Raw genomic sequence first — 26,384 nt, 5'->3', positions numbered from 1 at the left:
GGCGGTGGGGTGCCCAGCGCGGGCCTGCGCGCTAAGGCGCGAGAAGCGCTGCGGACGGTGCCGCCCGGCTGCTCCGCGCTCGGCCTCGGCGGTGGTCCGCAGGCTGAGCGCGGGATGGCGCCGGGTTTCCCTCGCGCCCAGCGCCAAGGCCCGGCCCAGCCGGCCCGGGGGCCACGGAGGCTGCCCCGCTGCCCTCGGGCGCCCCCGGGACCCCGGCGGGCTGCCCCGCTGCCCTCGGGCGCCCCCGGGACCCCGGCGGGCTGCCCCTCAGCCCTCGGGCGCCCCCGCCCCCGGGACCACGGCGGGCTGCCCCGCTGCCCTCGGGCGCCCCCGGGACCACGGCGGGCTGCCCCGCTGCCCTCGGGCGCCCCCGGGACCCCGGCGGGCTGCCCCGCTGCCCTCGGGCGCCCCCGGGACCACGGCGGGCTGCCCCTCAGCCCTCGGGCGCCCCCGGGACCACGGCGGGCTGCCCCTCAGCCCTCGGGCGCCCCCGCCCCCGGGACCCCGGCAGGCTGCCCCGCTGCCCTCGGGCGCCCCCGGGACCCCGGCAGGCTGCCCCACTGCCCTCGGGCGCCCCCGGGACCACGGCGGGCTGCCCCTCAGCCCTCGGGCGCCCCCGGCCCCCGCGCGGGGTCCCCGCCCCGCCCGCCCACGGCATCCCGGAAGAGGCGCGTCCTCGCGCGCGGCCCCGCCCTGCTCTCGCGGGATCCTCCGTGCGGGGCGCGCCCAGCGGTCCCTGCCTCGGCGGCCCAAAGCGGGAGGCCCCCCAGGTCTCCAGAGCGGCCGTCGGAGGGGAGGGGAGGGGAACGCGGGGCGGGGCTCCCGCTGGGCGGGCGGCGGGGCCGCGGTCCGCCCCTTCGGCCGCCTCCGCGCGCCAAAATCAAATCGGCAGCCCCGCCGGCGGGAGACGCGGAGGAGCGCGGAGTCCCCGGCACCGGCGGCGCGAGCCCCCGCGTCTGCGCCCAGCCCGCCCGCGCGCCCCCGCGAGGCATGGCCACCCCGCCCAAGAGGAGCTGTTCGTCCCCCGCGACCAGCTCGGAGGGAGCCCGCATCAAGAAGATTTCCATCGAAGGGAACATCGGTAAGGAGCCCGGGCAGCGGCGGGCCGGGAAGGCGGAGGGACGGCGGCGGCTGCTCCTCCGTGAGGGTCTTCCCCGGGCGGGCCGCGGCCGCGGCTGGACCCCCCCTTCCACCCGCCCCGGCCTCCTCCCTGCCCCGGGGGGGCGGCCTCCTGGGCTTCAGGCCGGGCGCCCGAACCGGAACCGCTTTGGGCCGGTTTCATCTTTTTGTTGGGATGCCGCAGAGGGAAGGTTTTTGGGGGGTTGTGTCCATTCTTGGGGTGCAGTTGACACGTTAAATTACCCCTTTGCAGGTGTCCTCTTCCGTGAGGCTCGGCAAACAGGTCGTTTTGCCGGCGGCACGGTCAGGACCGGGAGCCTGCGGCCCTCGAGACTGGGGTGCCGCCGCGTACTCGGCCCCCTTCCCTTCCGGTGCGGCGAGCGCTCCCCGAGCTCCCCGCAGGCTCGCCCCTTCCGGAAGGGCCCGTGCGGGTTGGAGCCTGGCCGCTTTAACCCAGCGTGATGCTTTCAGAGTCGCTCGCGTTGCGTGTTTCGGTCGTTCTCCCTTTACTGCCGAGTGGTAGTCCACTGCATGGTGATACCACAGTTCATCCCTTCCCTAGCTGTGGCTTGTTTCCAATGTTTAGAGATTACACATAAAACGGCTGTAAATATTGGAGGACAAGGAAAGAGGCTTTTAATGACCTTGACAGCATGGATTTCCGCGCTGCCTACCCTATATCTAAGTAAACTTTGGATTATGATTCAAAGACCGTCACAGGTTCTGTTCTCTCCCCAGGTGGGGACAGACTACACCATTAATGCGTTTTGCAAGATGCAGCTGATCTTCCCGTTCTTGCATGTTTCCTACCACAGGAAGCCTATGCCTGACATTTCTTGTTTTGAAAGAATTTTTTTTGTATCCAAGTTAGGTACTACCCATTCATGCATACAGCAAATGTTTTTGAATTCTTACCACATTCAAAGCACTTGGACTTTTAAAAAATTTTTATAAAGCACTTGGACTTTTAAAAAGCAAGGCGAGCAGGTGTTTTAGCAGCATTCCAAGGAACAGAAAAAAGCGGAACATACTGTCAAAGAGAATGTCTTGTTTCATTGCTCCAGTATTAAGGCCCCGGTGGAAAAGATCCATATACAGTTGGACCCTTGAACAGCACACATTTGAACTGCACAGGTTCACTTATATGTAGATTTCCCGCCAATGAAATACCTGTACTGTTTCTGTGGTTGGGAGTCTGTGGATGCTGAGGGCTGACTGTATGCTTCCACAGATTATAGTATCTATGGGGTCCTGAAGCTAATCCCCCTGGGTACCAAGGGACAACTTAAGTTTTGGGGGAGGCAAAAATTATATGCAGATTTTCCACCAAGGAGGGGCGGTGAGCGCCCTTAACCCCTGTGTTGTTCAAGGGTCAACTTATATATAGGGTTTGGGTGCTGCAGTTTCAGGCATCCTCTGGGGATCTTGGAACTATTATCTCCTGTGGATGAGGGGGTGCTACTGTAATTGTGTTGTCCCCTGCTTAAAATTCTTCTGACTTCCCCTTTACCTACAACAGGAGTTGCAAACTGATGGCCTGCATTTATACAATATTGGCCTGCACAGATTTAAAGAAAAAAAAAAATTCAGTTACTTGTTAGCATTAAATGTTATGATTTCCCTTAAATTCTAGATTCTTAACTTCTTTTGAAAAATTTGAATATCTGCAAACACTGAGCCTGCATCTGTAAGACAACAATTTACTATTTAGATGGGCTGTTTCTTACCACTTACTGTCTTTCCTGACACTGAGGCTTTGCCAGTTGTTGTTTGTTATTGCACTTGTGCTGTTGTTCGTGTCCCCTCCAATTTGTTAGATCCAAATAAACTATAAATGTACAAATTGCTAATCTGTGAGTAGAAAACAATATTGTGATTCTTTTCTTCTTCCTAGAATTTGAAACTTAACTGGTCATTTTAGTTTTATACTCACATACCCGTCTTCTCATGTTCTCTGTTACTAAAATACTCCCTCACGTTAGATTTATGAAGTGGCCAGGGCCTGAGCATCACATTTTCCTTTCCATCTTCATCTACCTCAGTGAATGTCTGGTGGTCATTTTATGTTTCCACTTATGTCCTACAGTCCCTGTGCTTACCCTTTCTATGCAAACTCTGTGGTCATCAGTGTTTTTCCCATGATTAGATCCAGTAGTCATCTAATTTTCTCCTCAACTGTTTTGTTACCTTCCTATTGAACCTCCTCTTTTTTTTTCTCTATATATGTCTTTTAAAGTTCTTCCAGTTTGTTCTTTTTTTCTGTTTTCCTATTTAATGTCCTAGATTTGAATATAGTTTTGTAAGTCAAAGGTAAGTTCTTTTTGCCGTTTGGATCCAGTTTATAAGGAAGAGGAGGCTTTTCTTATAAGCATACTGAGGTTGCTTTTTATGTTTGTCTCTGTGTGTGTTTGTGTGTATATATATGTATGTGTGTGTGTCTGTATATATATATATATATATATATATATATATATATAGAGAGAGAGAGAGAGAGAGAGAGAGAGAGAGAGAGGGAGGGAGGGAGGGAGGGAGAGAGAGAGACATTATGCTGACTAGAGATGTCTAATATAACCACATTTGGTGACTCAGATAGGAAGGGTGTGGTGTTCTAGGAGTATTGCTACACCCTGTTAAATTCTAGGTCAAGACTTTTCCTACTATTAAATGGAATGTATTCCTGGGTAATTTAAAAATAATGAATATAATGTGTTCTGATTACACCTGAATACCCCACCCCCACCCCCAATATTTCAGAAACCAGTGAATGATCAGATGACTTTTTTTTAAGGATTAGATAGAGTACATACTGCATAGAACCATGAAAGTGAAGCAGATAAAACATGGCTATTGCTTGTAGGAAATACTTCGCAAAAATGTTTTTATAATTTATAACCATAGTGCCATATGATAACTGTCATATAATAATATACTGCTTTCCATTCTAAAACTATAGGCATTGGATGTGTATTTATATTGATTTTATTTGGTTGTTTCTAAATTAGTTTTAGATAAGAAAGACCTGAGTTTGTTTGTAAACAGAGAGTGGAACCAATTGAGAAGAAAATTTTGAAAATGTAAAAGCATAGAATGACTGTCACTGTAGTGATAGTTTACTTGCTTGTCACAGCAGTTTCCATTAGGAGGGTATTATTGTCTCCATTGTATTGTGGGGAAACATGCTCAGAGAGGTTCAGTTACTTATCCAAAATCACATACCTGATTAAGTGGAAAATAGCTTTAACCAGTTCCTACAAAGTTATTGCTCATTGTTTGGTTAAGGAAAGTGAGTCTAGGACTAGGATTCTTTTCTGCCATAACATCTTGCCTAAAATCTCACCAGATTTTAAATTTTTCTCTTCCATGGTTTTGGTAAACTAAAAACAATAACTACTGTGTTTAATATAAGTAGACGGGCCCTTTTTAGCTTTCATCAAAAAAAAAATCTAGTGGGAGGAGGCAGAAGACAATAAAGGGGGCATAAATCGTGATGGAAGGAGACTGGACTTGGGGTAATGAACACACAATACAAGATACGTATGATGAATTGTATGAATTGTACACCTGAAACTGATAGAATTTTATTAACCAATGTCACCCCAATAAATTCAATTAAATTTTTAAAAAATCTAAACAAAGTTTAGGAAGTTAAATGTTTTTGTTGTATGTATTGTTTGCTATTACAGTCATGTACTGCTTAATGATGAGAATATGTTCTGAGAAATGTGTCATTGAGTTTGTCTTGGCTAGAATATCATAGAGGGCATTTACGAAATCCTAGATGGTATAGCCTACTATGCACCTGGGCTATATGGGATAGCCTTGTGCTTATCGGCTACAATCCTGTCCAGCATGTCACTGTACAAAATGACACGAGATTAAGTCAAGTACAAGAGACAATCATGCAATCAAAAGATGTGGTAACCCTGAGATTTATGAGGCTGCTGCAGGTATAACATGGCATACTACTTTACAGTGAACTTTGTTTTATTTATTTATGTAATCCCCACCAAGGACATTCTTTTTATTTATTTTTTATTGATTTCAGAGAGAGGAAAGGAGAGGGAGAGAGAGAGAGAAACATCAGTGATGAGAGTCATTGATCCGCTGCCTTGTGTACTCTCCCTACTGGGGATCGAGCCTGCAACCCGGGCATGTGCCTTGATCAGGAATCGAACCATGACCTCCTGATTCATAGGTTGGTGCTCAGTCACTGAGCCATGCCAGTCAGGCGCCAAAGACATTCTTAGAGGGAAGAAGGGGGAGAAAGAGAGAACATGTATGTGAGAGAGAAACATTAATCGGTTACCCTCTGTATGTGCCTGACTGGGGAATCGAACCCACAACCCAGGCATGTGCTCTGATGGAATTGAACTGGCAACCCTTCAGTGCTCAGGACGACAGTCAATTGAGCCAGGCTGTTTATTTTGTGTGGGTTTTTTTTTTAATAGAGTAAACTCTAAAATAACAATAAAAATTACATATAGTAAATATGTAAACCAGTAACATAGTCATTTATTATCATCAAGTATTATGTACTGCACATAATTGTATGTGCTATACTTTTATATGACTGGCAGTGCACTAGGTTTGTTTATGCCAGCATGACCACAAACATGAGTAATGCATTGTGTTAAGACATTAGGACAGCTATGTGTCTCTAGGTGATAGGAATTTTTCAGCTTCATTTTAGTCTTTATGGAACCACCATATTATATATGGTTCAACATTGACCGAAATATCATTATGCTGTGCACGACTATAAATTTTGAAAAGCTGAAGACAATTTTGGCTTTTAAAAAAATTTTCTGGTACGTTTTCATCCTCAGTTTTACTTTTCCTCTCACAATAGCTGCAGGGAAGTCAACATTTGTGAATATCCTTAAACAAGTCTGCGAGGACTGGGAAGTGGTTCCTGAACCTGTTGCCAGATGGTGCAATGTTCAAAGTAATCAAGATGAATTTCAGGTATGAAAATAAAATTTAAATAAAGACCTTTTAGTTTAGAGAAGCAGTAGTAAATCTCTTGCATGTTTGCTTGTTTATGTTTTTTTCTAATAAAACTTTGAAATCTAGCTTTAAGTCTTTATGTTCATCTGGGCAGCAGTGACAGCGATGTTTATCTGTAAACATTGAACTATATGCACCTAAGATTTATGGACTTTATTATATCTAGGTAAGATTTTGAAAGTTTTCAAAAATTAAAAGTTTTAAAAATTCTAAATTGCAAGTTAAATTCCTTGAGTGACTTTTTACATTTTGTTTTTTAAAAAAAAGAAAAACAAAAAACAACTCCCCAATTATAAATTTTATGAGTTTATCTTTCAAGCCTTTTGTCTTAGAAGCATTTAGCTCCCATTTCTTTGTACTGTCATTTTTGTCAGACTTTCATCCTGTACACAAGTTTCAATGGAGAAAGAGGGGATAACAGTAAAATTTCATTTTTTATAGCAAAATTTTTTATTGTATATGTAGGAAGAAGAGCTATCTAATTGCTAAAGTTTTCATTTCTGGAGAAATGAGAACTGAAATTGAAAGCCACATAGCTGTATTGCAGAAACCTTCAATATGGAAATGTGTGCTAGAAATTTTGCTTGAGCTGCAGTGGACAGAGGATTGAAAAAAAAGTCTTATGTTTTAGAGTTTAGCTGTTGGTATGAAGAATCTGGAAATAACGAGGATTTAAAATGTAAATTATATATACAAGGAGAAATCATTAGCAAGATAATCTGTAAACTCTGAGGATATATGGTTTTGAATAACCAAAAATATTTTCTCACATACCTGTTTGCCAAGTGTAGTTAACTTTAGGTCTAGGGCCCATTCATCACACTCCAACTCCTTAGAATAAGCAGTCCTAAAGCTTGAAGGGACTCTTTTCTATATGGACTCCCATTTCCTTAAGAAATTGATATTTCCACCAGGGAAGGGCACGGTTAGCCTTAAGTAGAATTTTAAAATGGGTAAATTTATTTATACGCTTCTTTCTTTCAACATTATTTATTGACATATGATGTAACTATAGAAAAGTATATGAAACGTATATACAGTTTGAAGAACAATTTTAAGACTGACATCTTTGTAACCATCATCCAGGTCAAAGAAAGAGAACATTACTCTCATTCTAGAAGTTCTCAGGTTACATTTCATTCCCTAGAGTTAATGACTCCACTGAGGTAATCACTCATAAAATAACTCTTGTGATAATAATTTTCCTGCTTTCTGAAAATAATTTGACCATACATGAACATATATCTAAGAAATATAACTTAATTTTGTCTGTTTGAATGTTATATAAATGAAATCAACTGTTTGCATTCTTTTTGCTCTTACATCTTTTGCTTGGTAAGTTTATGCAAATTGTCCATAACGTTGCATGCAGCTATAGCTTGTTCATTTTCATTGCCATATGGTATTCAATTGTATTCATATGTCACTATTTGTCCTTTCTATACCTGTGATCAAATTTTGAGTAGTTTCTAGCTTACTTGCTATAAAAACAGCTCTGCTGTGAACATGAATCCTGTTACACACATGCAAGATTTTCTCTAGGAATAAAGTAAAATTTTTAGGTTGTGGGGTATATGTATGATGGTTGTTTTCCAAAGTGTTTTTACCAATTTACATTCCCCACAGAGTACTCGAGCTGTTACTACTCCATATCTTTGCCAATATTTAGTATTGTTCAGCTTCCTAATTTTTGTCATCCTGCTGAATGTTTAATACCTTTATGTTTTTAATTTGTATTTCCCTGATTGCTAATGAGATTGTGCTCCTTTATTTAATTAATTAATTAATTTGTCATTTCTTTTTTTGGATTTCTTTCATGAAGTCCCTGTTCAGGTCCTTTTGCCCATTTTCTTTTTGATCTTCTGTCTTCTCCCACCCTGCATTTTTACTTCCCAAAGAATGTCTCATGGCCTCTTTCACCAAAGTGCCCTACTCTGTCAGGTTTGCTTACCTTTAGAAATGAGAGACTGTGTTCTTTCCTCCCCATTTCTGGGATCAACTATCAGTGTAGTTATTCTCAGGTGCTAGGTAGAAGCCAAGTTAAATCACTGTCAGAAATAGAGAAAGGATTCTTTCATTGAGGCAGTGTTAGGATAGATTGGATTAGGGGACCTCCATTTAAGGTCCATTCTAGTTTTAGTGTCATAAGTTTCTAACTCAAATATGCATGACTGATTTTTTGACACATTAAATGTCTCTACCTCTCAGTATACCTCACATTAACCTCACATTAATCAGTTTCTATAAAATAGAAACTGATATGTGCAGACCAAAGGGTCAGAATTTTAATTTGCAAAGAGAAATGTGATTATCAGATTCACTGAATTAGTGAATCCGTTTTCTATGTAGGTCCATAATTCCCAACTAGTAGAAGGAACTCTTTTTTTTTTTTTTTAATATGTTTTTAGTGACTTCAGAGAGAGGAAGGAAGAGGGAAAGAGAGATAGAAACATTAGTGATGAGAGAGAATCATCGATTGGCCACCTTCTGCATGCCCCCTACTGGGGATTGAGCCTGCAACCCGGGCATGTGCCCTGATGGTGAAATGGAACCGTGACCTCCAGGCTTACGGGTCAGTGCTCAACCAGTGAGCAACATTGGCAGAGCGTAGAAGGAACTCGTAAGAATCTCAAGGATTTTGGGTGCTTTTTAAAATAAACAGTTCCTTGTGAATGCCTCCTGCTCTGCCCTGGCTCGGTTGGAGCGTCATCCCACTGGTTTTGGGTTTGATTCCCGGTCAGGGTTCACACAGGAGGCAACTGATTGATGTCTCTCTTTCTCTCTCCATCTTGCTCCCTTCCTCACTCTCTCTCTCAAAAAAATAAAAAATTAGTGAAAAATGACTGCCCTAGTGAATTACTTAGTGGTGGGAGTATATTGAACCCTTTAGTTAATATTGGAGAGGAGAGGTTGAAAACATTACATTAATATACTTGGGAAGACAGTTTATACTAAGAATGTTGTCTGTTAAGTTTAGAACCAGAGCTCAGGGAATTAGTTGTATTATCATCAGGCTGTGACACACTGATGCATCTTTCTCCATTCTGAGAATCTTTTGGCTTCATGGATCTGATACTCATGTTTATGGGCTGTGGTATTTTCTTCATGTGTACTAGAGTCAAAATTCAGAACTGACCTTTCTTTAAAACTACCATGGAGATGCTCCTGTTGTTGTTGTTGTTATTATTATTTTATCGTTACACAAGGATATTTTTTCCATTACTTTTCAGACAGAGTAGAAGGAGGAGAGAGAAAGAGAGAGATAGAGACATTGATGTGAGAGAGACATGTTGATTGGTTGCCTCCTGCTCTTGTGCCAACCGAGGCCAGGGATTGAGTCTTCAACTGAGGTATGTACCCTTGGCCAGAATCCAACCCGGGACCCTTTGGTCTGCAGGTCGACGCTCTAACCACTGAACCAAACTGGCTAGGGCCTGTTATTATTACCATATATTTTTATCAGTTTACTGTAATCCAGTCGTGTCTCCATGATGTTACAGTTTGATTACCTTTATTGGATTTGGGTGCTCATTCTCTGAGGATAGCATTATTTTTCTGTGTGTATTGAGAGGTTTTACATTGTTAGTCCTCTGTACTTCTAGGTGGAGTTTCAGACAGTATGAGGGACGCCAGGTGATACCCGGGGAGGCCAAGGGAGGCCTCAACCTGATCCAAGAGCATGACAGACGGATTTAGCAAAGCACAGTAAATTTATTAAAGTGATAGTCTGCGCTTGAGAAGTGAGAGCAGGTGCCTCGGAGAATGAGGCAGCCCAGTGGGGCCTGGGTGGAAGGTTTTTATTAAATGTGGGCAAGGTGGGGATAGGGTGGTACTCGGCTTCTGACACTGGTGGGGTGACTGCTGACTCTGCTCTTCCCTGCCTCTCCTCTCTGGTTTCTTTTTGGTCCTCCCAATTATAGGACGTGGGGGAGGGGGAGCAGGGGAACAGGTGGTCAGTGAGGGTCATGTCTGTGACGTTCCAGCCAAGATGCAGAGGAGGGGTGGAGCGTGAGGCCTTGTTCCCTGTTCTCACTTCCTGCTCGTGCGGGTAGTATTTTGGGGTGCAGGGTTGTGGGGTGTGAGAGTGGTGGGCAGGCACATTCCGTATCAGTGTATTTTTTTTTTTAATCCTCTCCCAAAGATATTTTCACTGATTTTAGGGGGGGGGGGGGGAGAGACATTTGTGTGAGAGAAACATTGGCCAGCTGCCTCCTATACGCGCCCAGACCAGGGATGAACCTGTAACCTACAGATGTACCCTGACTGGGAATCGAACTGGCAGCCTTTTTGTGTACAGGAGGAATGCTCAACAAATGAACCCCCCAGCTGGGTTGGATACTTTATTTTTCCTGGACACCCACTAAACTCAAGAAATGAAGGTTTCTTTTTTCATCCTGAGTACCTGCTTCATATCCATTCCTGATCTAATACCTGGGGTTATAGTGTGACTGTCCAAATCTCAGCTTTCTTAGAATATCATCAGTAGTGAAAAGTAGACTGTCTTCAGACCCAACCCTTGCAAGGCCAGGCCTACTTTAGATTTTTTCCATTTAATCACGCTTCTTGACAGTGTAGAATTGGAAGAGGTGGGTTGTTGGTACTTTTGATCTGTTGCCCTAGTCAGTAACTAAATTTGCACCTGCATGCTTAGCTTGGGTTTTTCTTTTTTCTTTTTAAACCTGTTTTTTTTAACCTGCCACCTAGTGGCTGTAATGTTTCTATACTGTTGACAAGCTGCCACAGATATTAGCAAAATAATGAGATTAAGTGCCTTAAAAGATGTAACTTCCCACTCTTCTCCTCCCATGTTAAGATTATCTTTAAAACATACCATCCAGATGGTTATTTTCTTTGTGTTGAAGATTTCTTTCAAATAACAATGTGCTTTATGTTATTATTTAAGCCCAAAGCTTTGATTTGATTGCTTCCTTTTAGCTTAGAGATATACTGAGTGTTAGGGAGATATCTCTGCTCTGTCCTGTTTTCTCATTGAGCTGAATTCTTTTTGGGATCTTTGTTATTAATCATGAAGTACTATTTTTACTTTCATCTAACACTTCTTACCATTAAGAAGCTACTGAGAAATTAGTAACTGAGAGAAAGAAGGAATAAAATATATTCAGCATTTTTTGATACGTCGTTATTGGAAATTAATTAAGAGTGCTTGATAAAATACTTGCACTTGTACCTTCTGAAATCACCTGATAACTTTTTTTGGCTATTTTATGATTATTTTGTTTGGTAGACTCTGATTCTTTTTTATTGAACCTATTCAACTCTTTTGTCATAATTACAAAGGTTAGACTAGAATAAAAAGATAGGTGATTTTGTATTTTTACTTGATATTTCTAGTTTTCACTTATATTAGCAATAATCTTTTTTTTTGTAAATTAAGGTGTTCTATCATGAAGTGACTTACAGAATTACAGATAGGATTTACAGAAATAGAATAAAAATTATTCATAATTTCATCACCATATGTGTTTGGGCAAGAGAGATTACATTTATTGGGAAATCCAAATAAAAGGAGATGTATGAAACGCTTCTCCAAAGTGGACACACAGAAGGTCAGTAGAAAAGATGCTCAGCATCAGTAATCATCAGAGAAATGCAAATTAAAACTAACCACAAGGAGATATCACCTTTCACTTGTCAGAGTGGCTATCATCAGTAAATCCACAAACAACAAGTGTTGGCAAGGATGTGGAGAAAAGGGCACCCTTGTGCACTGTTGGTGGGAATGCAGACTGGTGCAGCCACCATGGAAAACAGTATGGAGGTTCCTCAAATTTAAAACAGAACTGACTTATGACCCAGCAATTCCACTTCTGCATATGTATCCGAAGAAACCAAAACACTAATTTGAAAGAATATATGCACCGCTGTGTTCATTGCAGCATTATTTACAATAGGCAAGAAATGGAAGCAATCTAAGTGCCCGTCAATAGATAGGTAGATAAGAAAGCTGTGGTGTGTATATGCAATGGATTATTACTCGGCCATAAAAAAGATAGAAATCTTACCATTTGCAACAGCATGGATGGACCTGGAGGTTATGCTATATTAAGTCAGTCAGAGAAAGACAAATACCATATGATTTTATTTATATGTAGAATCTAAACAGCAAGATAAACGAACAAACAAAAGAGAAACAGATTCATATACAGATAACAGACTGTTGATTGTTGGGGTGGGATGGGGTGATGTTGAAGGGCTAGGTGGAAAAGATGAAGGAATTAATAACTACAGATTGTTAGTCACAAATAGTTCCAGAGATGTAAAGTACAGCATAGGGAATATAGGCAATAATATTGTTATAACTATGTACGGTGCTTGGTGGGTACTGGAAACATAGGGGGGACCACTTTGTAAAGTATGTGATTGTCTAACCACTGTGCTGTATACCTGAAGCTAATGCAAAATAATATTGGTTGTAAACTGTAATTGAAATATATATATATATTTTAATATATCTTTATTGATTTCAGAGAGAGAAAGGGGGAGAGAGAGAGAGGTAGAAACATTAATGATGAGAGAGTCACTGATTGGCTGCCTCCTGCATGCCCCCAACTGGGGATCGAGCCCGCAACCTGGGCATGTGTCCTGACTGGGAATCGAACTGCGATCTCCTGGATCCTAGGATGATGCTCAACCACTGAGCCATGCCTGGCCGGGCTAAAAATTTTTAAAAAAAAGGAAATTATGATTTTTTAAGGTATGATTAACTTTTTATTATGGTAAAACCCACAAATTTTATCATTTAACCATTTTTATGTGTATGGTTCATAGTGTTAAGTATATTTACAATGTTGTGAAACAGATCTCTGGAACCTTTTATCTTGCAGAACTGAAACTGTTTGTTAAACAGCTAACTCTCCTTTGCCCCCTCCTCCCAGCCCATTCTGTTTTCTGTATCTATAAGTGGAATGGTACAGATTTGTCCTTTTGTGACTGGCTTATTTTACCTAGCATATATATAGTCCTCAAGGTTCTTCAGAAAAAGTTTCAAACTTCTGCTCACTAGCTATATAAAGAAATCCTTAAAGCCTATTTTATCTCAGTATTTATAGTGCATAGCAAATTGATCACAAGTGTTTTTCAAATGAACCAAGTTCACTTCTAATAGATTTTATTAATGTATCAGGTAGATTTATGGTATATCAGTTGCTGCTGTAATAAACTCTAAAATCTCTGTGGTTCAAATAATCAAATTTGATTTTTCAGTCAGAGAACAGTACAATATAGTATTTGGTGGATGGCATACTGTAATGTGACTCAGGGACCCAGGCCCCTTCTAACTTGTAGCTCATTCAACCTCTAGGACAGTTCTTCAAACTTCAGTATTCTTCAGAGTCACCTAGAAGACTTCTTAAAACAGATTTCAGCCAGTTTCTGATTTAGTAGGTCTGGGGTGGGAGTGCTGAAAATTTGCATTTCTCACAAGTGATGTTAATGCTGCCGTTATGAGGACCCTGCTTTTATACCCTTGCCCTGGAGCTGAAGTTGAGAACCATGCTCTAGGGCCTTAATGTCCTTTGCTTCCAACTGATGGATAAAGAAAGTGAATCATAACATTTGAGAGGTTTTTATGGGTTAAGCCTAGAAATGGTATACATTGCTTCTGTCCTACTTCCATTGGGTAGAACTCAGTCACATGGCTACAATTCACTACAAGGGAGGCTGGAAAATAAAGCCTACCTGTGTATCCAGGAAGAAAAAGAAGCTGGTTTTAGAGGATACATTGCAGTGTCTGCCACACACACACACACACACACATCTAAATAGAAGTGCCTTTAATTTATTTTTAAATGTAATTTTTACTTAAAACTACCATGATAAATTTATATGAAAGTTGTAAAGACAAAAAATTGTTTTTCATGGTTAGTTTCATTTTTTAAAATAACGTATTTTTACTAGTGAATTTGTATTTCTCATTAGTGAATTCTCTATTATATATATAGTTATGTAAAATTGTTCATGTCTGATAAAATTATTAAAATACAGAGCATCAGCACCAAGTTAATCATCTACATAGTATCTAAATGTCTCCCTTCGATAAATCAGATGTTAGTATTGTTTACTTTGTAGTTGTAACTTCAGTATTTAGTAGCAGTGCAACATTTTGGAAAGAATATGGCTTTAGAATCAGTCTTAGGTGTGATCCTAGTTTTTCTGCTTACCAGGTATATTGATATTAACAAGTTACTAAATCTCTCTGAGCCCTTTTTTCATCTGAAAAATAGGATCAGTAATGACTGTTTCATAGGGCTGAGATAACATATGTAAAACTTTTCATATAGTTTCATACAGACAATAACGGGTATTATAATTATTATTAAAATTGAAGTATATTATCTTTTAAAAAAAATATGTTTTTATTGTTTTCAGAGAGGGAGAGAGAAACATCAATGATGAGTCATTGATCGGCTGCCTCCTGCATGCCCCCTACTGGGGATGGAGCTTGAAACTGGGGCATGTGCCCTGACTGGAAATCGAACCATGAGCTCCTGGTTCATAGGTCAACGCTCCACCATTGAGCCATGCCGGCCAGGCGAAGTATATTATCTTAATGAAGGGATATTTTGATTAATGAAATGTATTAACTCTTCAAATCTGTTTCCTGCTTCTAGGACACAAAAAATAAACTTTTAGAAAAACATAAAAATGCCTTTTGTGCTTGTATTTCTAAGCACATTCATTTTTCAAAAAACATGCCATGTAAGCCAGGGTTGATATAACCCAGAATAGAGCAGAGTATTCTAAGACTTAAATTTTGTGTTTTAAATTAATGTTTATGCTGCAGAGAACTCCATGGATGCCACTGTCATCCTACACCTCCTCTTCTTTAGTGTCAAATACATCCAGTTCCTTTAATGAAGTGGTAAAAACTTGTTTAAATGATAAGATTAAGCTGGGAGTGTACTTTGCCATTTCAACCTACCATGCTAGCACCTACCGTGAAATCAGTTGTAACTCATGAGAAGTTGATCTTAAATTAAGTTTCTAGTTAATGTATAAAAAGGAGAAAGCAGAGATGTTCTATCTTCATTGCTTTTCATTTTTCCCCTCAAGCTATTTTGAAGTTCACTTGTTTAAAAATAAATAATGCTCCATCATCTCCTTTTTTGAAGAAATGAGGAAATATGTATAAAATCTGGTGGTAGTATTAAAAGAAATTTAATGTCACCTGGTTTTTCTGTTTTATTGGATTTTTTATTCACTGCAGGTAAATGCACATCTTTTTTTGCTGTATTCATAGGTCCTCTTTGAAGGAATAACTGATATCCATGAAAGGTGAAAGAAGTTTTGATAAGGAAATGGTTAGTCAAAAGTTTATGAAATTATTTTAGACCTGCCAAACTTTACTTAAGTGATAGTACACAATGAAAATATACTTTAAAAACACAAATTTAACTACCTTTTCTCTTGAAGAGGAAATGTTTGCAATAGTTAAAAATACTGGGTAAGGGACAGGCAGATAGCTTGAGAACAGGGAAGAAAGCACATTAATTTGTGTGGCCAAAATAGATGTCACAGAATTACACATTAAAGTTAATGTGGTTTATTCATAGGGTATTTACCTACACTTTTGACACAATCTAATAAACATTTTCTGATTATAAGGGGCTGTCAGGTGTGGGACTGTGCAGAAGCAACCGTGTTGGCCACCTACCTGACACCAAAGGAGGAATTAGAAAAACTGAAAACAGGCAAGAACTAAAGGAATACTAACTTTCCCTCATTTAGTGTAAGATCAGAGAGCAGCTTGAGCAGTTTGTGCCTGATACTGTTATTTGTAGAATGGAAGCTTGTGCTCAGTTGCTAACTTCTTTCATACATCCAACAATCAGTATTCATAAAGTTGTTTATATTACTAAGAGTAATTTTCAAAATACTATGTTTACTAGGGTAGGAAACAATAAATAGTGTCTTCTCCCTATAAAAATAACTACAGTGCACTCCTACACCTTTCTCTTCCCCCCCTTCCCTGTCAGGCATGCATCTCCTAAACTCTAAGGGTTCCCAGGGGAGCAGCAGGCAGCGGCAGCTGGTCCTAGGCTAACCCCCTGAACCTGTCCCCAGGGCCCCCTTTACTCTGACTTCTCAGTGAGCCAAAGCAGTGCTACCTAGGCTCTCTTCTGTTGCATCTTGTATCCTAAGCCCTTCCTTGTTTCACTGTCCTCGGTTTTAATAAACGTACTCTCCAAAAACAAAACAACAAAACAAAACTACATAAAGTTTTGGTTGCAAGGTTGCAGGCTCAATTCCTGATAGGGGCACATACCTAGATTGTGGGTTCAATCCCCAGGTTGGGGCATGTACAAGAGGCAACCGATGTTTCCATCTCACATTGATGTATATTTCTCTCCTTTCCTCTCTCTCTAAAATCAGTAAGCATCCTCAGGTGAGGATTTAAAAAAGCAAACAAAAAAAACACCTATAAAAGTTTCAGTTGCATTGAAAAATTTTATTTAGCTGGAAAAATTCACTTGTATGAAACATTTTCTCCCTGGAGTATGCTGAAGGAGTGAAAAGTCAATTTATAATCAAATTAACAAAGTCTTTTTAATGGAATGCTCATAAAATAAATTTATTCTTTAAGCAGTTTGATAAGGCAACTATACCCTTATTTCAGTTCATCAGATGCTCAGAGTGTTTTCTAAACAGACCTATTATTGACTATTTGCCTCTTGCCATTTTACTTTTTTTTTCATCTGGAAAGAAGATTCACTTAATTATGTGTTTTGTGGTATGTAATTTAAATTCTGCCTCAAAATGCCATGTGTTTATGTGGATTTTAGTTCATAACTGAAACTTTGAGGTCAGTCATAATATTTACACTTTTGGATTTTTTTTGCAGAGGAAAACCACCTACTTTGAGCATGAATTTCCAGGAAGCATTCAGGGGTATTTATGTGGACTAGTATCAAGAATAGGAATTAAAATGTATTTTATTCCTTGAAAGTTAGTATGCAAGATCAAAGACTTTATGCGACTTTATATGGAATTTTGTATATAGCTTGACATTACAGAAAAGGCTGATGAAGCATTCCTTGTCCTCTGTAGGGACCTGTCTATGAAGACAGCTCCCTATTTCTTCCTTTTGTCTAAGACTATAGTTAAATCTTTTACTTTACAATGTCAGCCTCTTGTTCATTTTAGTTAACAGTTCCAATCTGCATTTTCTTTTTTTTCTCATTCACAGGGAAGATGATTTATATAAATTACTACTTAAATCTCTTGTCAGGAAGTTGGCTCAGTTTTATTTTCTCCAGAACACTATAGTTTGAAATAACTTTAATACATATTTTTTAGATTCACTGATTATATTGATTAGGTTTCACTTTTATACTTTAAATTAGCGATTTAATTGGATATTTTTCTAAATTAATTATTTAGGTTTATTAGGATATGTAACTATGTTATATATGTTTAATAATCATATTTGAAGCAGATACGTTATATGTGAATTTTTTAGGAGGGAAACTGCTTATTGAATAGATTAATCCTGTGAGTTCTTAATTATTTTAAGACATAAGACAGCATCATTTAAGTGCTAAAGTTACTCTATTTACCTAAACAACTTAGATATAGTCTATGATGATTGAGGAACCAAAGAGTTTTTATGTCAGATCTATCAATATTTACTATCTTAGCAATTGAACTTGGAACTTTAAAATTTTAATCAGTTAATTTATTTAAAAACCACGATAATCTATTGCATGTTAATATAAATGACATTTTTATGAAAAAGGACTATTTTCCAAATCAAAAAAATTTAGTGAGTAAAGTGGCATTGTTTTATATTGTGCAAATACTAATAATGTCTGACTAAATAGCAAAAACTGAATTCTCACATTTGCTTCTGCATTTGAACTGTTGCAGTACAAATGCCATGTAGTCTGGAAAACATACACATTCATGAGAGAATGAGAATGAAAAAAGGTACATTTGATATGAAAAGGGTTTTTTTCCTTGCAGACTCCCTGCCAGGGTCTCAGAGACTCCCCAGGGGGTTCACCTACTATACTTTGAGAACCTCTGCTTTAGATAATAAATTACCTCATCTGTAGAAATTAAAGGCTCAATAAAAAGAATTCTAGAAATAAAGGTTCAAAAATAGCATCTAAAAGATTATTCATTCTTTTGTATCATCACATCCAGTCTGTGTTCATATTTCCCTATTGTCTCATTTTTTTTACGTTTGTTGATAAGAGTCAAACAGGGTTCACACATTATGTTTATTAATGTGTCTTTTAAATGTTAACCTGTTGGTTCCTCTTCCTCTTTTTTCTTTGCAATTTTAGCTGGAGAAACTGCTTCATTTGTCTGCAATTTCCCTCATTCTGGTTTTGGCTGAGTGCATCTCTGGTATAATTTAACACGTTTCTCAATTTTCTGTAGTACCTGTAAATTTGTAGGTAGATCTTTATAGGTTTGATTAGATTTAGTTTTAATTTCGTTTTTTGGCAAGATTTCTTAGATGGTGATGTATATTTTCTTTCACATTCCATCAGGAGGATGTCTTTGTGATGTTCACATTGATCAGTCAGTTCAGGTTTTGTCAGCCTAACTTATACATTATAAAGTTCCCTGTCAGCTTATCTCTAATGACTTTATTAACATCAATTTCCAATTGTTGCCCCAATCCAATATATCATTAGATGTTGCAAAAGTTGATATTCTGATTCTCAAGTTTTCTGAATGTATTAGTTGGGATTCTTCAGTAAAGGAGACCTTTTCCTCATACACTACTTCATTAACCTGAAATAGCATTTGTACAGAAACGGCCAGAGTAAAATGTTTGATTTTTTTTTAATTTACAAATTTCCAGAATAATTAATTGGTGCCCTAGCAACTTCCAAAGATGATTGGAGAGTCTGGTTTTTTGTTTTCTGGTTTTCTTTAGTATTATGAACTTAATGATTTTGCCTTCCATTTATTATCCCTTTTGTGCCCTATTTTTTGACCAGTGGAAGCCCTTTTATGTTGGCTCCTTTGCCATTGGCACAACCTCAGTAATCTTTGATAGTTTTTTTTTTTTTTTTTAAATATATCTTTATTGATTACAGAGAGAGGAAAGGAGTGGGAGGGAGAAAAACAGAAACATCAATGATGAGAGTCATTGATCGAGCCCGCAACTGGGCCTGTGCCCTGACCGGGTATTGAACCCCAATTGCCTGTATCCTAGGTCGACGATCAACCGCTGAGCCACGCCCAGCCGGGCAGTAATCTTTGATAGTTTCTTTGTTTTCTGAAACAAGATGTGTTAAGCTCATCTTGTACATTTTCTTCCCCAGACCCAGAATCCGATACAGTGACCCTAATTCAGTGGAAAATGGCATTTAGATATAATCTGGGTGTTATTTATGTTTATTTCTATAGGCCTTTTGGTTGACAGAGCTAGGAAAACTATATTTTATAGAGAAAAAAATTATTCATGAGTTTTTGATGCTATTTCCAATTCAGATGTAAGATTACAGAGACTTTACTGGATTTTTTAATTTTACTTTTTTTTCTCACAACTGAAAATACTGGTTCTAACATGATTATTGAATCAAATTATTTTATTAGAAGACTGAGGTCACAGATTCAAATACTGAAATGGACCGAGCATCTAAACAAATAAATCAGGCCTTTCGTGAGTCTCAACAGGGGTGGGGCTTATAACCTAGAGAGCATGAGTCTTTCCTAATGGAAGCACGGGTGAATTTGCTCTAGCTGATTTTTACCAAGAGGAGGTATAGGCACAGTATTACTTCATTTTCCCATTTTTAAAAAGGAGATAAACATCCAGCTATATTATGTGAAATTATTTGGCTTTTAGAAATTGACAACTAATTAAAAATTTTAAGAGTCCCATTTGGGCCAAACAAATAATTTCTGCCATAGGCCTGTGCTTTCTTGGGCCAAACAAATAATTTCTGCCATAGGCTGTTTGTGGAAAGGATCTGAGGAATTGGTGGCTACGCTCGCTTGTCAGGTTCTTCCGGGCTCCTGGGGACCTGAGAAATAGAGCGGAAAAGGAGGAAGAGGAGGACTGACTCAGTTCTGTTTTGCTAATCACGACGCATTTATTTATCCAACTTCTCTTTTTGAGCTTTTAAAAAAGTTTAAAATAGGCCTATTGACCATTAATTTTGCTTTTTGTTTCTTTTTTCAAATTCAAAACAGGGACTGACAACATCTCAGAAAAGTGGTGGGAATGTTCTTCAGATGATGTATGAGAAGCCCGAGCGATGGTCTTTCACCTTCCAGTCGTACGCCTGCCTCAGTCGTGTACGAGCTCAGCTCGCCGCTCTCGATGGCAAGCTCAAGGATGCGGAGAGACCTGTGCTATTTTTTGAACGCTCTGTGTATAGCGACAGGTAAATATAAATAACTTGTACTGATTAGTTTGGAACCTTGGCTTAGAACTGGAATTTTTTCCTCCCTGTTTCCTGGGAATCAAAGTAATAAGACAGGTTGAGTTGGGGGGTTTGAGATGGAAAGTGACATTTAATACTTTTAGCACTTGGATATTATTGGCATTAGGGCAGTTCTAGCATTTATAATTTCATAGATTCCATGGAAACTAGGGAATATGGTGGCCATCTCATTCAAATTTGTAGAGAAATTTTTTCCCCTCCAATCCTCTTAAAATTCTCATTTGCTCTGGTTAACTCTGAATCTATATTCTATATTCTCACTGGAGAAGGAGATAAAAAATCTCTAAGGGGGCCTTGGAATTACCCTGCTTATGCAAGGATTCTTTTAACCTCTAGACTTAGCTCAGAACAGAGATTCTCAAACTTTTGTTTTCAGGACCCCTTTTCATTCTTAATAATTATTGAGTCCAAAGATCTTTGTGTCTTATTCATATTTATGTTATTAGAAGTTAAGATTGAGAAATGGAAAAAATTTATTTAAAATTAGCAATAATAAACCCATCATGTATAAACATAAATAACATACTAGTGAAAATTACATTTTTCAAAACGAAATTAGTGAGAACAGCATTTTATGTTTCTGTGAATCTCTTTAATGCCTGATTTAATAGAAGACAGCTGGGTTCTCATTTATGCTTCTATATTCACTCTGTTAAATATATTTTTTTGGTTGAAGTATAGTATGTAAAGTAATCTGGCCTCTCATAGAACCCTTGGAATGGTTTTAAGAGTCTTTGAGAACCACTGGCCAAGCACATAATTTTCTGTAGTTGGAGGTATTCTATTGTTTTTTCCTGCTGTCCAAGGCAATATCTGCCACAGGTTTTAGGAGAATGTTCCATGTCCATTTAGTAGGTCCATTTTCTCTTTTCTGTTTCTCTGTGCTTTTTGGAAAGGATTTATGTGTTGATATAAACTCTCTTTCAGGTATATTTTTGCATCTAATTTGTATGAATCTGAATGTATGAATGAAACAGAGTGGACAATTTATCAAGACTGGCACGACTGGATGAATAACCAGTTTGGCCAAAGCCTTGAACTGGATGGAATCATTTATCTTCGAGCCAGTCCAGAGGTGAGACTTAATAAATATTTGTTTGCTCTTTTGAAAATTTAAGGTAATATTTAGAAATTTTTGCGGTGTTATGCAGTGAAGGCAATTTAGTTGAACTTCGTTCCCCACCTTCTAGCTTCCTACCTTCAAATTAGAAACTCAGAACTGTGTAGATAGTAGCATTCTCTTTTCTCAGCAAACTAGAAGCCCAGATGTGGCAAATTGCTCTTTTAGGTCCTTCTATGTTCTTCCTCAGTTCTATCCTTCATTATTTCTTATTTGCAGAGTCTCTTATTACAGCTAGGTTAGGAAACTTGCTCAAGCAACTTCTAGAATATTGGTAGGCTTCATGAGTGGGATTTTGGGTATTTTAATTACTGTTTAATTTCCAGTGCCTAGAATAAGGCTTGGGTTCGTAGTAGGAGCTCAGTAAATATTTGCTGAATGAATGGCAAAGTTGATGGAGGAAATCTTTCATGGTTTTGGCTTGGAATGGGTTGGGTAATAGCAGCTACAGTTGGGAAGAGACTTAGTGGACCCTTGCCATTTTCAGTTTAGGGAGTTGACTTGAAAATGTTCCTTTCATGATAGGTGGCAACATAGCTATCGTTTACATATGAAATCATGTAATGAATCCAGGAAGACCAAGTGGATGCTTTTCATAAAACTAACCCAAATGAGAGCTTACATGTATTAAATTTCTGGTTTTGGTGCTTGTATTCTAATTTTTCTCTGTTTTTTATTTCTGCTTCTTCCCTGAGTCACAAAGTAGGCTCTGATGAATGTAAATGTTATGACTTCTAGCCTGAAAGAATATTGTATTATATTAAAGCTGTTTTTTCAAAGAATCTAGGTTTCTGATTCCAACTGATAATTTTGTTCTAATAAGTAAACCAGAATTTAACAGTAATAATTTTGAAATTTACTTTCATTTCTGAAAATAAGTTTTTGTTTTTAATTATGAAAATAGTAAAAGCAAATATAGAAGAAAGAGCATAAAGAATACTAATTATTTTATGGTTAGAAACATTCATAGTCAATATTTTAAAGTCTAATACAAAACTTTTATTTCATTAATATTGTTTATGATATCTTTTGATTAGAGCATCATTTAATTATTTGAAAAGAGAATTTATAATAGACTTAGAAGCACAGTTTTATGTTGTACTTTTTTCTTTTTGCCAAACTTATTTTAGACAGTATATTTCAAATATGGATGCTAAAAGTTTATAGGCTTATTTTTGAAAGTACTACTTGGTTTAGAGCCATCAAGTGGTTGAAAAGTACAAGGAGGGGGAAAAGGAACTATTTTTTTCTTTCTAGAAGCAATAGAGACTTTGGCTAGCATGACTAAAGAGACACTAGAGAAGAAAATTTTAATGGCATCAGATAAGAATAATTGTCCCCCCTACCCTTCTTATTGCTTTTAGAAATGCTTGAGTAGAATATATTTACGGGGAAGAAAAGAAGAACAAGGCATTCCTCTTGAATATTTGGAGAAGCTTCACTATAAGCATGAAAGCTGGCTCCTGCATAGGACGCTGAAGTAAGGCTTCTTTATTCTTATTTTATTACTCATTTTTAGTACCTTTATCAAATTTTAATAAAAATGTACAATATATCCAATTTTTTATTTTCAGCCATTTTATTTATTCCTATTGTAATCTCTTTCAGAATTAGGTGTGGCTTTTGTTTCTTTTTATTTCAGAGATCCATTTCCTTAAAGTTTTTATAGCTAATCTTCCCCAGTGGTATTGATGGCATATAATATATGGAATTTCACATTAAGTGATAAAATAGGAAATATATCTGTGTACATTATTTAGGTACTCTCTTCCAGAGAGTATTTTAAGATAAGGTGTTTCAAATTTGTTTCTTTGATTGAGACTTGGGAGGTAGTATAGCATAGTTGTTAAAAGTATGGACTTTTTGACTAGTCAGTTTTTGGTTCAAATCCAGTCTCTCTCACTAGTGTGTGATGTTGGACAATCTCTTTGAGTTTCAGAGTTGTATTGAGTTTTCTTATCTTTAAAATTCAGACAGTCCTACTTTATGATATGTTTTTGGTTTTCGAGGAGTATTATATGTCACAGTGCCTAGCTTTATAGATTTTATACCTGAGATTTTTAGATATTGGAAGTAAATCTTGGTGAGAAAGAAGGGGCTATCAAATGAATTACTTGCAGAATAACGTTAGTATAGAATGATTGACATTTTGATTTTTCTGTGATATAATGAGTTTTTAGTTTTTCTCTTTTTTTAATTTTTATTTTTTTAAATATATCTTTATTGATTTCAGAGAGAGGAAGGGGGGGAGAGAGAGATAGAAACATCAGTGATGAGTCATTGATCGGCTGCCTCTTGCACTCCCCCTACTGGGGATTGAGCCCGTAACCCACGCTTGTGCCCTGACTGGGAATCCAATCTTGATTGCCTGGATCATAGGTCGATGCTCAATTGCTGAGCCACGCCAGCTGGGCTGTTTATTGCTTTTTCTAATTATTTTGTTCATCTCTCTTTAAATAGAACCAACTTTGATTATCTACAAGAAGTGCCTATCTTAACACTGGATGTTAATGAAGACTTTAAAGATAAACACGACAGCCTGGTTGAAAAGGTAGATTTACACAAAGACTTATAAACTAACATTTGCTTTATCTTATCTAAAAAAGTGTTCTCATTTGTGAGAATACAATTTTCTAACAGAAATGATTACATAAAGTTACGTTAAAGGACCATTAACACCTTGCTGACTGGCGATTTCGAGCCAGAATTTGCAGGTGCAGCCAGCTACTTTGGTCAGCAAGGTGTTTAAAATTACTTAAATTAATGTAAGTGCAGAGATGAGTTAAGTTGTGACCGGTCAGCAATGTTCGGACACGGAATCACCTATATACTCGTGACCAGTCAGTAAGCTTTAAAGAGATTGAGACTCTTTATTTAGATTCTAAGTGTAACTTGAAATTCTAACTTTGTGGCCTTACCTAAGATAAGGAGCTTCTTTAGTTCCTTTATCTGTGATAGGAATAATCACAAAAGTTCTTGCTCACCAGCTTCTCTGCTCTTTCCCCTTCTTTACCTGTTCCCTACACTACCAATCATTAGACATTTTAATAATAAAGTACTTGTTTACTTTTTCAAATAAATTCAGTGTGGAGGATATTTGAAGTTGTACGATAAGGATCTTAATCCATTTTTATATTAGCTGAAGTCTTGAGATTAAAAGGAGTTTCAGTTTTGAAGTTCACTTGGGACCTTGTCAATGATGAATTGTCATTGTCTAGTCATTGAGTCATTGTCTTAATCAGAGTTAATCTACCCCCCAGATGTTCAGGATATTCTATTAAGTGAGTAGTGCCTCTATTGATAAAGGTACTGGGAGAGAACCTATTGATGAATGCCTGAGAGAGAATAGTCATGGAAATTATATAACAAGTATCTCTTATATTCGTGTTAATTAACTTAGTGATCTAAGGTCTAAAGAAGCCACACTTGGTTTAGTTTTGAGATAAATTGATTTTTCTATTCTCCTTTCACAAAATGTCTGCTATTTCCTATGATACATACTTGATATTCATTAAGGGATATATCTCAAGAATTTTGAAAACCTCAACATTTATAGATAACTGTTATCACATATAGTTGTTTTCCCATCATATAAGGTAAAGCATATCTGGATAATTCAAGTGACTACTTCCTTATATTAAAAAATACAGGATAAAATTCACTTAAATGATACTATTAAGTCAGCCATTGCAGTACTAACAGCCAACCATTATTTTAACTGAATGATTCTGGAAAACCACTTTTAAAATTTTTATCTTAACATTTTAGTGTTTTGACTAAGACTCATCATTTTGTATTACTTATTTTTATTTTCATTAATAATGTTAGCAGTTGGCTTTCTTTTTTAGGTATCTTTACATGGCAATAATCGTTGTCTGTTCAGGAGAATTACTGTGTAGTCTAGAATATGAAGAGAACAGAATTTTGTTGCTGTGATGTTGGTTAGTTGGCTAGATTCAGTCACTGCTTATATGACCTTTCCTCATACATTAACATTACAGACTATATACAAGATTCAAATTTGTGCTTTAGAGAAATTACAGAAAATTCCAGGGGAAGGGGGGCCGTTGCCAAAGAAAAGAAAAGAAGAAAAATTACGGATCTGTTATGTGTCTGAACTTTCAGAGCTGTTTCAACCATTGTAGTTACTAAAGCTGCACATGTCAGTGGTCTATGGTATTATAAAGAGATAAAATTATGATTATAAAATTAAAGATTATAAAAGAGATTATGGCTATTATAGAGCTATATCAATCTTAGGCTAAATTTAATAACTCCTGTAATTACATTTTAGGTAATTCAGCTTTTACTTCTAAACTATTTATTAATACATCTTTTAAAGTAAATGCTGCAGCTTTGTGATAGAATTACTTATACAGTTGGGGTCTTCAATTATTATATACTTTTAAATGAAGATGAATATTAGATATCTCAAATTAGTTAAATAATTATGTTAATATATTTTTCTTCCCTTCAGGTCAAAGAATTTTTGAGCACTTTGTGATCTTGCAGAAGACTACAGGCAGCAAAATGATTCCAGATACTTCAGCTTTGTGTATCTTCGTAGCTTCCTATTCATGCATATGAATTCATTCATATTCATTCTTTAGAACACCCAAGATTTTAACCATTTTTGTTCCAAGAAAAAAATTTTTTTTTATGAATCCTATATGAAAGTTTATTGCCAGTTCCCTCCCTCCCTCCCTCCC

The 26,384-nt window shown here is 38.2% G+C and overlaps 1 protein-coding gene across 1 annotated transcript; it reads left to right on the top strand.

The window, feature by feature from the left end:
* Positions 1-958: 958 nt before the first annotated feature.
* DCK (deoxycytidine kinase) lies at positions 959-26,380 on the top strand. The gene is made up of 7 exons (XM_087827069.1): positions 959-1,081; positions 5,969-6,084; positions 20,302-20,495; positions 21,483-21,630; positions 23,040-23,155; positions 24,136-24,226; positions 26,153-26,380. The coding sequence occupies exons 1-7, from the start codon at positions 991-993 to the stop codon at positions 26,177-26,179; spliced, it is 783 nt and encodes a 260-aa protein (XP_087683195.1). The 5' UTR covers positions 959-990; the 3' UTR covers positions 26,180-26,380.
* The last annotated feature ends 4 nt before the right edge of the window (positions 26,381-26,384 follow it).

This window comes from Miniopterus natalensis, chromosome 1 (genome assembly GCF_054644295.1).
Source record: "Miniopterus natalensis isolate mMinNat1 chromosome 1, mMinNat1.hap1, whole genome shotgun sequence".
NCBI lineage: Eukaryota > Metazoa > Chordata > Mammalia > Chiroptera > Miniopteridae > Miniopterus > Miniopterus natalensis.
This window is presented reverse-complemented; position numbering and strand designations above follow the sequence as displayed.